At 40.9% G+C, this 12,132-nt stretch overlaps 1 protein-coding gene across 1 annotated transcript in view; it reads left to right on the forward strand.

Moving 5' to 3' along the window:
* LOC103153330 (Na(+)/H(+) exchange regulatory cofactor NHE-RF1-like) overlaps positions 1–12,132 on the forward strand; it is a 27,617-nt gene that overhangs the window by 10,012 nt on the left and 5,473 nt on the right. The window contains exons 2-3 of the mRNA XM_007574211.2: positions 8,798–8,968; positions 11,749–11,902. Of these exons, the coding sequence (XP_007574273.1) occupies positions 8,798–8,968; positions 11,749–11,902 (325 nt within the window). The remainder of the gene's footprint in view (positions 1–8,797; positions 8,969–11,748; positions 11,903–12,132) is intronic.

Consider the following 12,132-nt stretch of genomic DNA (forward strand, 5'->3'; position numbering starts at 1 on the left):
GTGGGTGGGTGAGGTTGGTGGTGACTGGGTCTCATGGGATACTGGACAGAGACTCTCCACAATGGCACATTCCAAGTCTCCACTTCATTATGCTAAAGGTTCACCACCCTGGCCGGACAATGAGCTGGAGGCTCGGCCCCGCCCTGTCGGGGGTGGAGGAGGGAAGTGACTCGACCCTCACCCCGCAATGCTCTCAGCCGCTTTCTATTTAAATCCAGCGGCATATTGCTTTCAAATTTAGTTTTCATTATCAAGGTAGAAGAAATTATGGTGGACACATAGGTGAAAAGGAGGCTAGAAGGAGCCTGAGGTACAGATTTACAAGATTCAAGGTTTCCTCCAGAAAACCCGCTAAGCCTGGTGGTTGTGTGCCAGGGCAGTCATTCATCCAGCATGTTTTTGAGTTAAAAAATGTTTAATGTTGACAGGATATTTGAAAATATCACTTGATAATTATGTTACTGAAAGATTGGAAGATTTATACATGAGCACCAACTATAAAATCTTAAAAAAAAAAGAAAAAAAAGGCTTAAATAAATCAGCAATGCTTAGCCTGGTGGGGGCACAAGTAAAGCCTGGTGGCCTGCCAGGCTTATAATACACTGGGGTAAACCCTTAGATTGAAAATTCTTTCACGACTCTATTTAACATTATGACACAAAATCTGTATGAAGACCGATAACGTTAAGAAGAGGAGTGACAATAGTTGTTAACTATTTAGCTTTATCGGGTGTAGATGTTGGTAAGTTGATATGAAAAGCTGCTACGTCCAGCAACAAAAGCCTCCATAACGAGCTTTTTTCTACCACTCATTAAATATTCATGGGCCAAGGTGTGACCATGTGTGTCCATGAGAGATTGAGGGGAGTCGCAGAAAGCAGGTGAGAGTTATTAGCTGCTTTTATATAAGCGATTCGCAACTGTAGCATTTTGAATGTTTTAAATATGTCCATTGCTTAGGTAACTGGATGCAATACCCTGAAAGAAAGACAAAGTGTGCCGGGTTCAACACAGTAGACGAGATGCAACAACAATTCTTTTATTAGCCCAAATCTGGGTGTTCAGAACTATCTGAAATTGTATTTTTGTCCCAGAACATGACTCATTGTCCCTCTCCAAAACATAACAATGACATCTACGTCCTGAGACTGTTCAGAATGGGATGTCGACGCCAAGTACAACAAGAAAAGGTGATAAAAGAAAAGGTCCTTCCATCCATCACTTCCAGGCCCAAACCGTCCCGCATACAAACAGAACAAATCTGAAACGATATGCAGTGCAGGCTCAGAAGTGATTGAGCACCAGAACCGAGCCATGAGCCGCGCAGCTTCCAGGTTCTGTGGTTTTAAAGCTTTCACAGTGAGGCCACAGGAACAGAGCGTGCCCAGTTCATGTCATCAGCTCTGCTTGTTTTCAACAAAGCCTGATTGCTCAGCTTTTTTTTTTCAATGCCACTATTTCTATTCTTCATGTCATCCTTTATTTTATGAGAAATTTCATTATTTATTTATTTATTTATTTATTTTCGCATTCATCTGTTGTGTTGTCTGTGTTGCTTTTATTTTTGGTGTATGATTGGATGACATTGACTGGATTTTAGACAATCTTGGGGTAAATAAACGTAATAAAAAGAAATTTACCTGATGTTCCTTGTAAAAAGTATTCACACCCATGGACTTTATTTAAAAACTTCACCACATTCCAACCACAAACTCCAATGTGTTTTGTTGGGCTTTAATGTGGGACAGACCAACACAAATTTGCACACAATTGAGAAGCAGAAGAAAATTTTATGTTTTTCCAAAGAAAAAAAAAAACTACAAAGGGGTCCATTTTTATTCATACTTTTTGAGTCAGAACTTTGTAAAAAGCAGCTATTTCCTCCTGTGACAACTCACATTTTTGTCACTTCTTTTCAAAACAACTCCAGCTCAGTCACACTGGAGCAGGTTGGTAATTCATTTTCAGTCTGCTGGGCCACTCTAACACTGGCTGCATGTTTGTGATTGTCGTCCAACTGCAAAGTGAACCTCTTCCCCAGGATCAGGTCAGCTGCAGCCAACAACAGGTTTCTTAAAAGGACTAGCAAGCATTTATCTCCATCCATCTTCCAATTTGTGGCTTTTAACAGCTATCCAATCCTCCTTTACCCAAAGCAAGAGCTGCATTCACATTCTCGCCACAAAGTCAAGCCTGTTCCCAGTGCGTGTTGGACTCCATCAGGCCTTTGTTCCCCTCTCTCCTAACCTCCCATCTGGTCCAATGATCCAGCTTGAAACCCAGCTTGGCTCCCTCAAAGCACGCAAGAAGCACAAAAAATTTGTGCTATGCTTAAGGAAAGACCAAGATTTACATCGAGTCTGACCGCGAGGCTGTTACCTGCTCATGACAATCACAAGGACCACCAGGCTCGCGTCCCGTGTCATGGAGCGACCACGGTGCCTGGCTGCATGTCACTTCAGTGGTTATTGTTGATGCTGATCAAAGAGGCCAGACTCATGTGAGAGACGTCTTGCTTCATTGCCACGACAAGGGAAATGGGGTCAAAGTCTGAACAGAGAGCTGACAGAGAAATGGCCGATAGCCAGTTGTCACTGACGATCTGCAGAAAGTGTGATTTCACAGCATGTTGGCTGTTCTGCATAAAGATGTGCCGCTGAAATGCACCGCTGTGGTTTTATGGAAAAATTTGGAATGCCGCATTGGATTAAATGCTCTTTTTCTTGTTTGTATGTTTTTAAATGAATGCTCTCCTCTTATGTTTCTGCCTGTGATTATTCGTCAAATTGGCCGAGCATTAGGGAAAACGCGAATTAAGTGGCTGGCTGAGTGGCAGGGCCACAGCAGCTGAAATATCACACTAGGATTGCTCCCTCTGTGCCAGACACTGAGTGGTTTATGGCTCCAGCTCCCCTCCATTGAACAGCATCAGCACAACAAACTGGATAATGCAGAATGGCTGCTGGCTCAGGCGGCAGGTGATAAACATGATGGGTATTTATTATGACATTTGCGACTCCCTGAAGATTCGTATCAGTCAAGCCTACTTGGAAGTCAGAGTTAAATATCTTGTTTAGAAGTGTGTGCATGTGTTTGCAGCATCAGCTTGATTCTGGCCATTTTCTTTAGTGCAGGCTAAAATATTTTTTAAAGATAATCAGGTGGATTTCTAAAATATAAAGTTAAATAATTAGCTGTAATTAACTGAGCAGTGCCAGATGGCCACACAGGTTCTGGTTCTGCAGGAGGTTACTTCCTGTTAAAGGGAAGTTTTTACTCTCCGCTGTCGCCACATGCATGGTCGGTGTGGAGAGATTCCTATAAAGTCAACAACACAACGCAACGGCATGCTTGTCCAGGAGAAGTGAATGACTCGGTGCAATCTGATAAGTTTCCTTAGACGGAGAATTTTTTAAATAATTTGAAAAACAAACTGAACTTTGATAATGGGAATTATTTCAAATATAATCATGACTGAACTGAAATTAATTTTGTGAAGACGACTTGGTACTATGCATACTGAATTGAATTAAACTGAATTATAATAAATTGCTCCTTTTAAATTGAACTGTTTCCACATTTGTTGTGTTTTTAATAACGCAATAAATAAAAACTGAACTAGATATGTTGGCATTTTACATCACACTTTGAATGAGTTTACATTCTAAATTGAGCTGATATTACGCTCTCAGGGCATTTATGATCTAGGCTTGTTATACCTGTGATTAACAAGGGTTAAAAAATTGAACAGGGGTTAGTAATGGGTTAAAAAAAATTAACCTGTTAATTTCTCCTGAACTTGCACACAACCCGTTACATATAAGATTGTGCAACATTAAGCATATTTTTGCTCAGTTTATGGTGCCACAAGTCCCAAAAAGGAGGAACAGTTAAAACATTTCTTTATTTTTGTTTTACTTCTATAAATTAGGCTTTTAAGTTGAAATTAGTGACCTCTTGTTTCTCTGTAGCATAAACATGACCTGACACAGAGGCCTTAGCAACTCTTCAAAATGGGAAAGACCAGGGATCGTCATATAACATGACGTCAGACATAGCGGTTCATAAAAATATTGTTTGATAACAGGCAATATTCAGCACACACAAATAAGGAAGGAATATATACAATGAGAGTTTAAACCTAACTTTGAATACAAAACGGGAAGCAACATTAGATTTGACAATGTCGAAGGCGGCCTTCTGGTCAGGGAAGTTCCTCTGATTTTACAGACACTCCTTGCAGGTTTTCCCTAAAAGGAACTAGTTATAATCACCCTTTCACCAATGATATGTCATGGTTTGGCCACATAGGATAGATAAAGTGATTTATTGACAAAGTATTGAACTTAATTGCCCTTATATTAAATGTATGTTCCAAGATAAAACGGTAAGATTTTTGTAAAACTGTCCCACGAGTATAGATTCTTTCGCTGTGTGTGTGCGTGCGTGTGTGTGTGTGTGTTTGCCAGTTGATTGTGCAATGTAACTATGCTTGTCACATCTACTGCTGAATCCATTGTTCCTGTTGATAATTTCTTCTACGGTGTAGGAAATTATATGACTTTAGTCGATCGGTTTGTGATAGAAAGCTTCCTGGTTCAATCTGTAGTGAGTCCAAATAAAGAAAATGTTTGTTGCAAACCACAGAGCAATGATTGTTGACATGTGAGAGCACAGAGAATAAGTTTAAAAGAAGTTCTTTGCGTCTTTATGAGATTGGAAACGTACAAAAATACAATAAAAGTCCTTTGTAGAATCTTAAAATGATAAAAAGCAAAGCCTTTTGTAACTGTCTGACGTATACAAATGTTTCCCTTCTGCAAAAGAGCAAAAATAGAAGCTAATCCTCCCTTTCAGTTTCAGGCGCTGTTATGTCAAACCAAACTGTGATGTTTCCTTGTTATCAGAGCTTGAGGGAACCCAGAACAGATCTGGTGCACGATCACGTCAAGCTGTGAAGTGAATCTTAAAAACAAAGCAGGAGCTAAAGCTTAAGATTTATTTCTACAAAAGTGTCACGCACCTAAGGCAGAATATATACATACAGAATATATACAGTGTGTGTGTGTGTGTGTATATATATATATATATATATATATATATATATATATATATATATATATATATATAAAAAATACAGTTCAAAAGGCTCCAAAACCAGAAACGGATTCTTTGACTAAGAAAAATAAAAATAAAAAACTGGTATTTTGAGGGTTTAAAATTTTCCAGTTACAATGGAAAACCTTTAATGTCAAAACTGAATTATTTTCAATACCATCTTGCATCTCTGATCTGCCTTCAAAACGAACAAAACCCAGAATAGCTAACCCATCTCCAGTCGGTATAGCAACTTCCAAACTGAAGAGTTTTAATGGGAGTGCTAGTTGGAAAAGATTAAGGATGATGCATTGCACTGATCTCTGATGGAAAAGGGGGAAAAAAGTCCTAAATTGTACGTGATGTGTGATTATAATCTCGCTTAGACATTAGATATGCTAATCTGCATGAAGACAAGTGGAAAGAGAAAGACGAAACGTTTCAGGCATGCCACTGGACTCCCCCAGCTGACGCTGGGCATCCCTGCGGCTTGGGACGGGACGCAGCTCACCCCGGCAGGGACAACAGAGGACGGTCTGTGTCACGGAGGAGCGGGGGGGCCGAGGAATCTCCACACGGCTCGGCAATCTGTGGAATCTGCTGAGCACACGCAACCCGGGACGGGAATTCAAGACGCTAACAAATGTGATTGTACTCCAGCTGCTCAGTGCTATAACGGTACAAGCACACTATGTCCAATATGACAAAATGTTTCAGAGGAAACATGATAATCCAGCATCATCTCACGAGCGTGAAGCTCTTTATCTCTTGAGGAAGCTTAAAAAAATATAATCCTCACCATCTTGTCCCGCTTATCAATATTTGCCGCAGTTTTATGAAAGATCAAAGTCAAATGGCGTATTTATTAGAGTTTGCGAAACGTTCCTCCCGGAAATGGAAAAAATAAAATAAAATAAAAAAAAATGTTTATTGAAATGAACGCACTTTCAGGGACTCAGACTTTCCCTTTGACGAGAGAGGAAGTGAAGAACAGGAACTGTTGACACATCTTTCCTCAATATGCTTCCGTCTGATGGCTCAACTTCCTAACATGAAAGAGAAATCAGCACAAAAACAAGCAGGAGCTTTGAAACCCAAACTCACGTCGTCGCGCGCACACAGGGTTTCGCTGATTAGCACGTACGACGTGAGACGTCGCTAGACTGTGAATCAAAGGAGTTTTTAACGTTGCACAAGAGATGGTGCTTTTCTGAGTTAAACATAGCTTGAAAATGGTGCAAAGTGCTCCTGCAGCATTGGGGGAACGGCAATAAGAGAGGAAACGATCCACTAATTTAGACCCACTGACGCAAAATGAGGCATAAAAAGCAGACTCCACCTTTTTGTCCCCTCTGTAATTTTACTTGCATCTTTGCAATTTAGAGTCCTCATAAGGCAATGCATGTTTGTTTGTGTTTCATGCAGCACTTGGTATATGCTAAGGTCTTTACACAAGGAAAGAGATTAAAATTACACAAACAATTAAGATGATTTATATGCTAATTTAAAAGTCACATTTTGGCCACTCATCACAAAGTAGCTCATTAACAAGACCCTGATATTACCAGTATTTTTAGTCCCAATTTAAAGAAACTCCACATCATAGAAGTGTAATAAATCTGCTTACACTTTTTACTTCTGCATGCAAACCTTGGAAAAACCTACACTGAGTAGGAATATATTTATTTTGTCATTAGAAAACACATTCAGGGTTAAGATTCAGAATTATGTCTCATTTTTGTTTAAAAACTGATTTATTTTCATCAGTTCTTTCTTAGCTTGTGTCAAATGGATATTAAAGAAGAAAGCAAAAGCGAAGAGATTCTCAACATGATTTTAGTAAATAGAAAAAAAAAATGCTGACACTGATGGAATGCAATGCAATTCTATCACATTAACCATCTACCCTTCTGCAAATTATATTTGTTATGCTTGTTGTCACTGATGCAAAAACATCCTCCAGGGTGTACGAAACTATCTTTAGCATATTAGGAAGTAGTCCTGTTGGCATAAGTAGCAGTATTAAAACAGAGTTTGTGTTTCCTTTTCCTAACTCTGAATTTCTGAATGTGTTTCTTTTCGAGATCTTTTAGCCTATTTCATGATGTCAGACGGGTCTTACTTTAAAACACATTGATTTTACAGGTATGGCTTAGGTGAGGTTGGTGAAACTGAACTAAAAATGCTCACAGTTAATTTTTGACTTAACATTGAGGACAGCTACATTTTCACCCAAATAGATTGGATAGCTTTTTACTGAAATCATCATTTTGAAACTTTTATATTTACTCAGGTTATTCAAACATTTTGTGTGACATAAAAGCAAATAAGAGGAAAAAAAAATCTGCGATGGTGAAACTGCATTTTCACTGCACAGGGCAACAGTCTATCAAATACTGCTTTGTTGCTGCGTCTTTGGGTTGGCAGAGATTACAGTGACGATCCTAATGCCATGTAATTTAATTTCAGTTCTCGTTTCTGAGGCGACTTTTTTCTTAAATTAAGTCAATTTAACCTCAGAGGTTACGTTTCCAGTTTCTATCAGCTGCTGGGTTCCTACAAAGGGTCACAAAAGTGGTGTGGCCTCTTTTTTTCCTCTACAACATGACTTATAAGAAATGAATTTCTCAGTTTAGCATCTTCCGGTGTAGAAACTATGACGTATATCGGTTTATATATATTCTAACTGTTCCAGTTTATGCTCATGGTTTCTCTTTCTGCCAACACAGATCTTCCTCTAAACATTTTGACTTCTGTTAAACCCAGACATGAATTTCTCATTTTAGGCACGTTTTTTCTGCAAAACGGAGCAGTTTGCAAAACAGCAGATGTTGTTGGGTAAGAACAGCTGGGTTTCGTAACAGCGAAGTGACAATCAATCATTGCGAGATTAATTGTTGAGCCAGGCTGCATCAGGTGTTGAAATAAGTAAAGTTAATGGTTTTATGTGCTTTTAGTTGGCCATTGATTTCTCTTGAAAGCGTCTAGTTGACTAAGGGAGGGAGCGTCAGGTCAGGTGTGACCACGGTGACAAAGGTCGCCTTGACTCTAGGATTTTGCTCATTATTTCAGCCTCGTCCTCTTTGATGACAAAACCATTCGACCCTCCGGGTTCTAAACTTAGAACCCGTTTCATCCCACCAGCGGAAGGGAGGCTCTGGGATCAGGCTGGAGGTTTTTTCCTGGATGACAATACAGCTCCGACTCTCCCTGCCATCCCGGAGCAGGATTGGTCGAGACAGAGATGGGAGAGGCGGTCAGAGGTCAACGCCCAGCTCCCATTGTCCTCCTCGGAGCCGCTCCGGAACCGGTCCCTTTTCCTCAGAGCCCCCTTCGCAAATACTCCAGAAACCTTCCCAACAGACCTCCAATCACAGACCCCCCTTTCCTTCCTGGCGAGCACTCGGAATCACGTGGGCCGAAAAAAAGCGCCGCTGAAGTTTACCCCTGATTGTTGAAAACACGGCACACAACACTGCAGCATGCCGCAGCAGACACCTGCATGTTCGCCCTCGGCTGTATATTCATGGTAAACGAGTCACAGGAGCTCTCCGTCATCTTCGTGCCCCTTGTCCTCTCTGAACCGACACCCATGGTGGAGGTATTTAGTTGTTCTCTTTTTTTTTTTCCTCCCTAAGGGGCTGACCCACTGCTTCACTCCTGCCGCTCAGATCTCTAACATGTGTGTTTTGTCCTGCAGGAGGAGCGCGCCGAGCTGCGGCCACGTCTCTGCGTGATCCAGCGGGGGTCTAACGGATATGGCTTCAACCTGCACAGCGAGCGGGCGCGGCCGGGCCAGTACATCAGAGCGGTGGATGACGACTCTCCAGCCGAGAGGGCCGGCCTGCAGCCGAAGGACAGGATAGTAGAGGTAATGTTAAAGAGCTGGAGTCCTTTGAAGATGACACAGGACGGGAAATGAGCACAGAGACACCATTAAAGCTAAGTCTGACTGGATCAGTCCTGTTGTATTCATATAGAAATAAGCTCTTAAGAGCCACCTGCCAGAAAACATTCCCACAGGCGCATCCTGATTAGCCTTGCACACTTCCGCTGTCGTCAGCTCAGGGTTTCTTAGACAAAAATAGAGAAGAATGGCGCGTTGTGCAACCAGGCCTCACCTACAGTGTGGTTTAAGACTGAAAGCCTTTTTATGTTCGCTGTTCTGGGCTTTTCTGTGATCCGCCGGCTTCACGTTTCAGGTATCAAGTGCGTAAGAACAGGAATTCATGTTTGTTTGTTTGAACCGGTTTCAGTCGTTCTCGACTGCAGCAAAGATGAGCTTATTTTAAAAACAGTTAATTTGGAAATTTGAATGGGGTTTGCCAGTATTGTAATGTGAAGCAGTGAGACGGAGGCTAATCTTCCTCAGTCACTGTTCAAAACGGGGGAAACATAAGAACATGCATTTAAAAAGGGCATAAACAGGTGAAATCATGTTTATAAAACCCTGTATAAAGACGCACGTCCTCTATGTTAGATTAGATTTTAATCACAATAGGTAAAAGGATTTCCAAGTTCTAAATGTCAAAAATATTGTGGCTTCTATTTAAAGTCTTTCTTCAAATTCTAGACTTAAAAATGTGTGAAAGTCCAGATGAAGTTCTGACAGATTGGCAATATATTTGAGTTAATTAGAGACACATGTCCTGAACGTGGCTTCTTTGTTTTTATGGACATAAATAAATAAATCAGACAAGATATCAGGGAGAAAACTGTAGACTTCATCCCATTGGAGCAATTTTAAAAAAATGCCACATTCATTTGTTGTGTGTCGCAGAGAGGAACATGTTTAGGTGTAAAATATATATTTTTAAAAAAAGCAGACGACCATGTAAATATGCTGATTGATGCTGGTATTGCTGAATTATCTACAGTCCTGTATGAGCCTGGACTGAAAGGCCACTCGGCACAGAAGAATCCATTATTAAAAAGATTGTCACTCCACGACAAACGCCTTAATTTTCAGAGATCCGTTCTGATAAAACTATAATTAAAGCGTTTCAGTGGCAGACGTTAAAGCTTAAAGTGACCACGTTTGGAGCAATCTTTGCTAAACCCTAATCTCGGCCCCACTGGAAATGTTTGGGCCGAGTTGAAAAGGAGAGTGAGAAACGCAGCCTGAAAAAACTTTTCCACATCGTTTGAGACGTATGTGGGAGGATTCACAAAATGTTTGTCGACCAAATACTGTTTGTAAACTTCCAACATTTTACAAAAAAAAAAAAAAAGCAATAAAGGTTTCTCTTTATGTTTAACTAAGAAATAATTCAGGTAATCTTAACTGACCAAAGTGAGAGAATGTTTAGTCTGATTTAATGTCAGCCGATAAAAATGAAAATAATATTTTAGGGTTAGACATTAGGCTAATATCTACAGTCAGAGAGATAATGTACAAGTTTTAGACAACTGGAGGCGTGACACACGATGCTGGGCCAGAATAAAACGCACCGTAAGAGAGCTGCCACGACCTTTTCAAAATGAGATTAAGGTGTTTTTAGTGTTTCTTAAACCAGGGCTAACAAATGCAGCTGTGTGGATGTGGTTTGCAGAAAATTGCATCTACAAGTCGATCTATGACTAAGATATCAGATATCCAACTGCAGTTTGCAAAAAATAGTTTCTAACTAGAAATATCATTTTTAAACTGCATCTGCAGATGTAATGGAAAAATACAGTTTCCAAAACTAAGCAAATAAACTGCTCACCGCGAGAATGATGTGAAACTTTGCCAAATATAAGTTGAGGTTAAAATACTTTGAACCGTTAGTCGGACCTGGCAGGCCTGTGGACGCTGGGAATCCAGAGTCAGACTAATAAATAACGACTGTAATGGAAATGTTGGGAAAAAAAAACAACAAAAAAAACAAAACACCTTCCTTTACGTCATGCCTAAGAAACTTCCAGGCAAAGCAACACAGAAACCGAATTTCATAACAAATCAGATGGCAGGAAAAGGGCCGGCTTGAGCCACAAGTTACAATACTACAAGAAAAACAATGTGACCGTAGCTGCAGCACTTAAGCTGGACTATAGTCTGCTGCACTCCTCTTTGCAAAAAAATAAAAAATAAATAAGCAGCACTACAATTAAAGGTAATGAAAGGAAAAAGAGGGGGATTAAGCGGACTGCAGGATGTGCTTCAGTCTTGAGTTGGGTCTCCACTCCCTGAGAGGGCCCCAGACGGCCACACCACCCACTGAGGACGGAGCGGACAGCCATTGTTGCTGCTGTTACTGGCTGAGCTGCTATTGTCCAGCTTCCTCTGTAAGGACTGGGCTTAAGTCTTGGAGGTCCACCCAGTGACTTAAACACACACACACACACACACACACACACACACACACATGGCTTGAGACATTTCTCACATGCTTTCCCATGGAGATTTAAACAGAAAAATAATCATCTGATCTGAAAGCTGGCCCATGATGGATTGTGCTGTTCTTAAGGCACGATAGTCTCTGAAAAGACTGTAAATACATGGAAGAATGTGCACTATCTTTTTTTGTGTGTGTGGTTGTGTGGACACAGGACTTCCTGTTTGATACTGTTGAGAAAAGAATACGGCGATAAACCACATGCCAGCAAACGTACAGAAAAAAAAAACTACGCCTGGTTAAAGTAAAAGGATTTTTTTATCATCTTCTTCAGGTGAACAGCGTCTCCGTGGAGGGGAAGACGCATTCAGATGTGGTCGGCGCCATCAAAGCGGGCGGAGACGTGACCCGGCTGCTCGTGGTGGACCCCGACACCGACGCCTTCTTCAAGAGATGCAGGGTGACCCCCACCTCCAAGCACTTAACTGGTGAGAAGGCTGCTTCACCACCACCACCACCATTACTCCCATCAGCAGCAATTGTGAGGCAGTGATTGATTGAATGACTCCAATTATCTCGTAATGTTTCTCTCCAGGTTCATTGTCAGTCACCGGCTGTATTTATAGCCACTTCACTGCCTCCCCTCTTGTTCCTTGGCTCTCTTCTGCTATATTTTTTTTTCTTTTCTTTACAAGCCACGCTCTCTCTCTCTCTCTCT

Source organism: Poecilia formosa, unplaced genomic scaffold (assembly GCF_000485575.1).
Source record: "Poecilia formosa unplaced genomic scaffold, Poecilia_formosa-5.1.2 Scaffold346, whole genome shotgun sequence".
In the NCBI taxonomy this organism is placed as follows: domain Eukaryota; kingdom Metazoa; phylum Chordata; class Actinopteri; order Cyprinodontiformes; family Poeciliidae; genus Poecilia; species Poecilia formosa.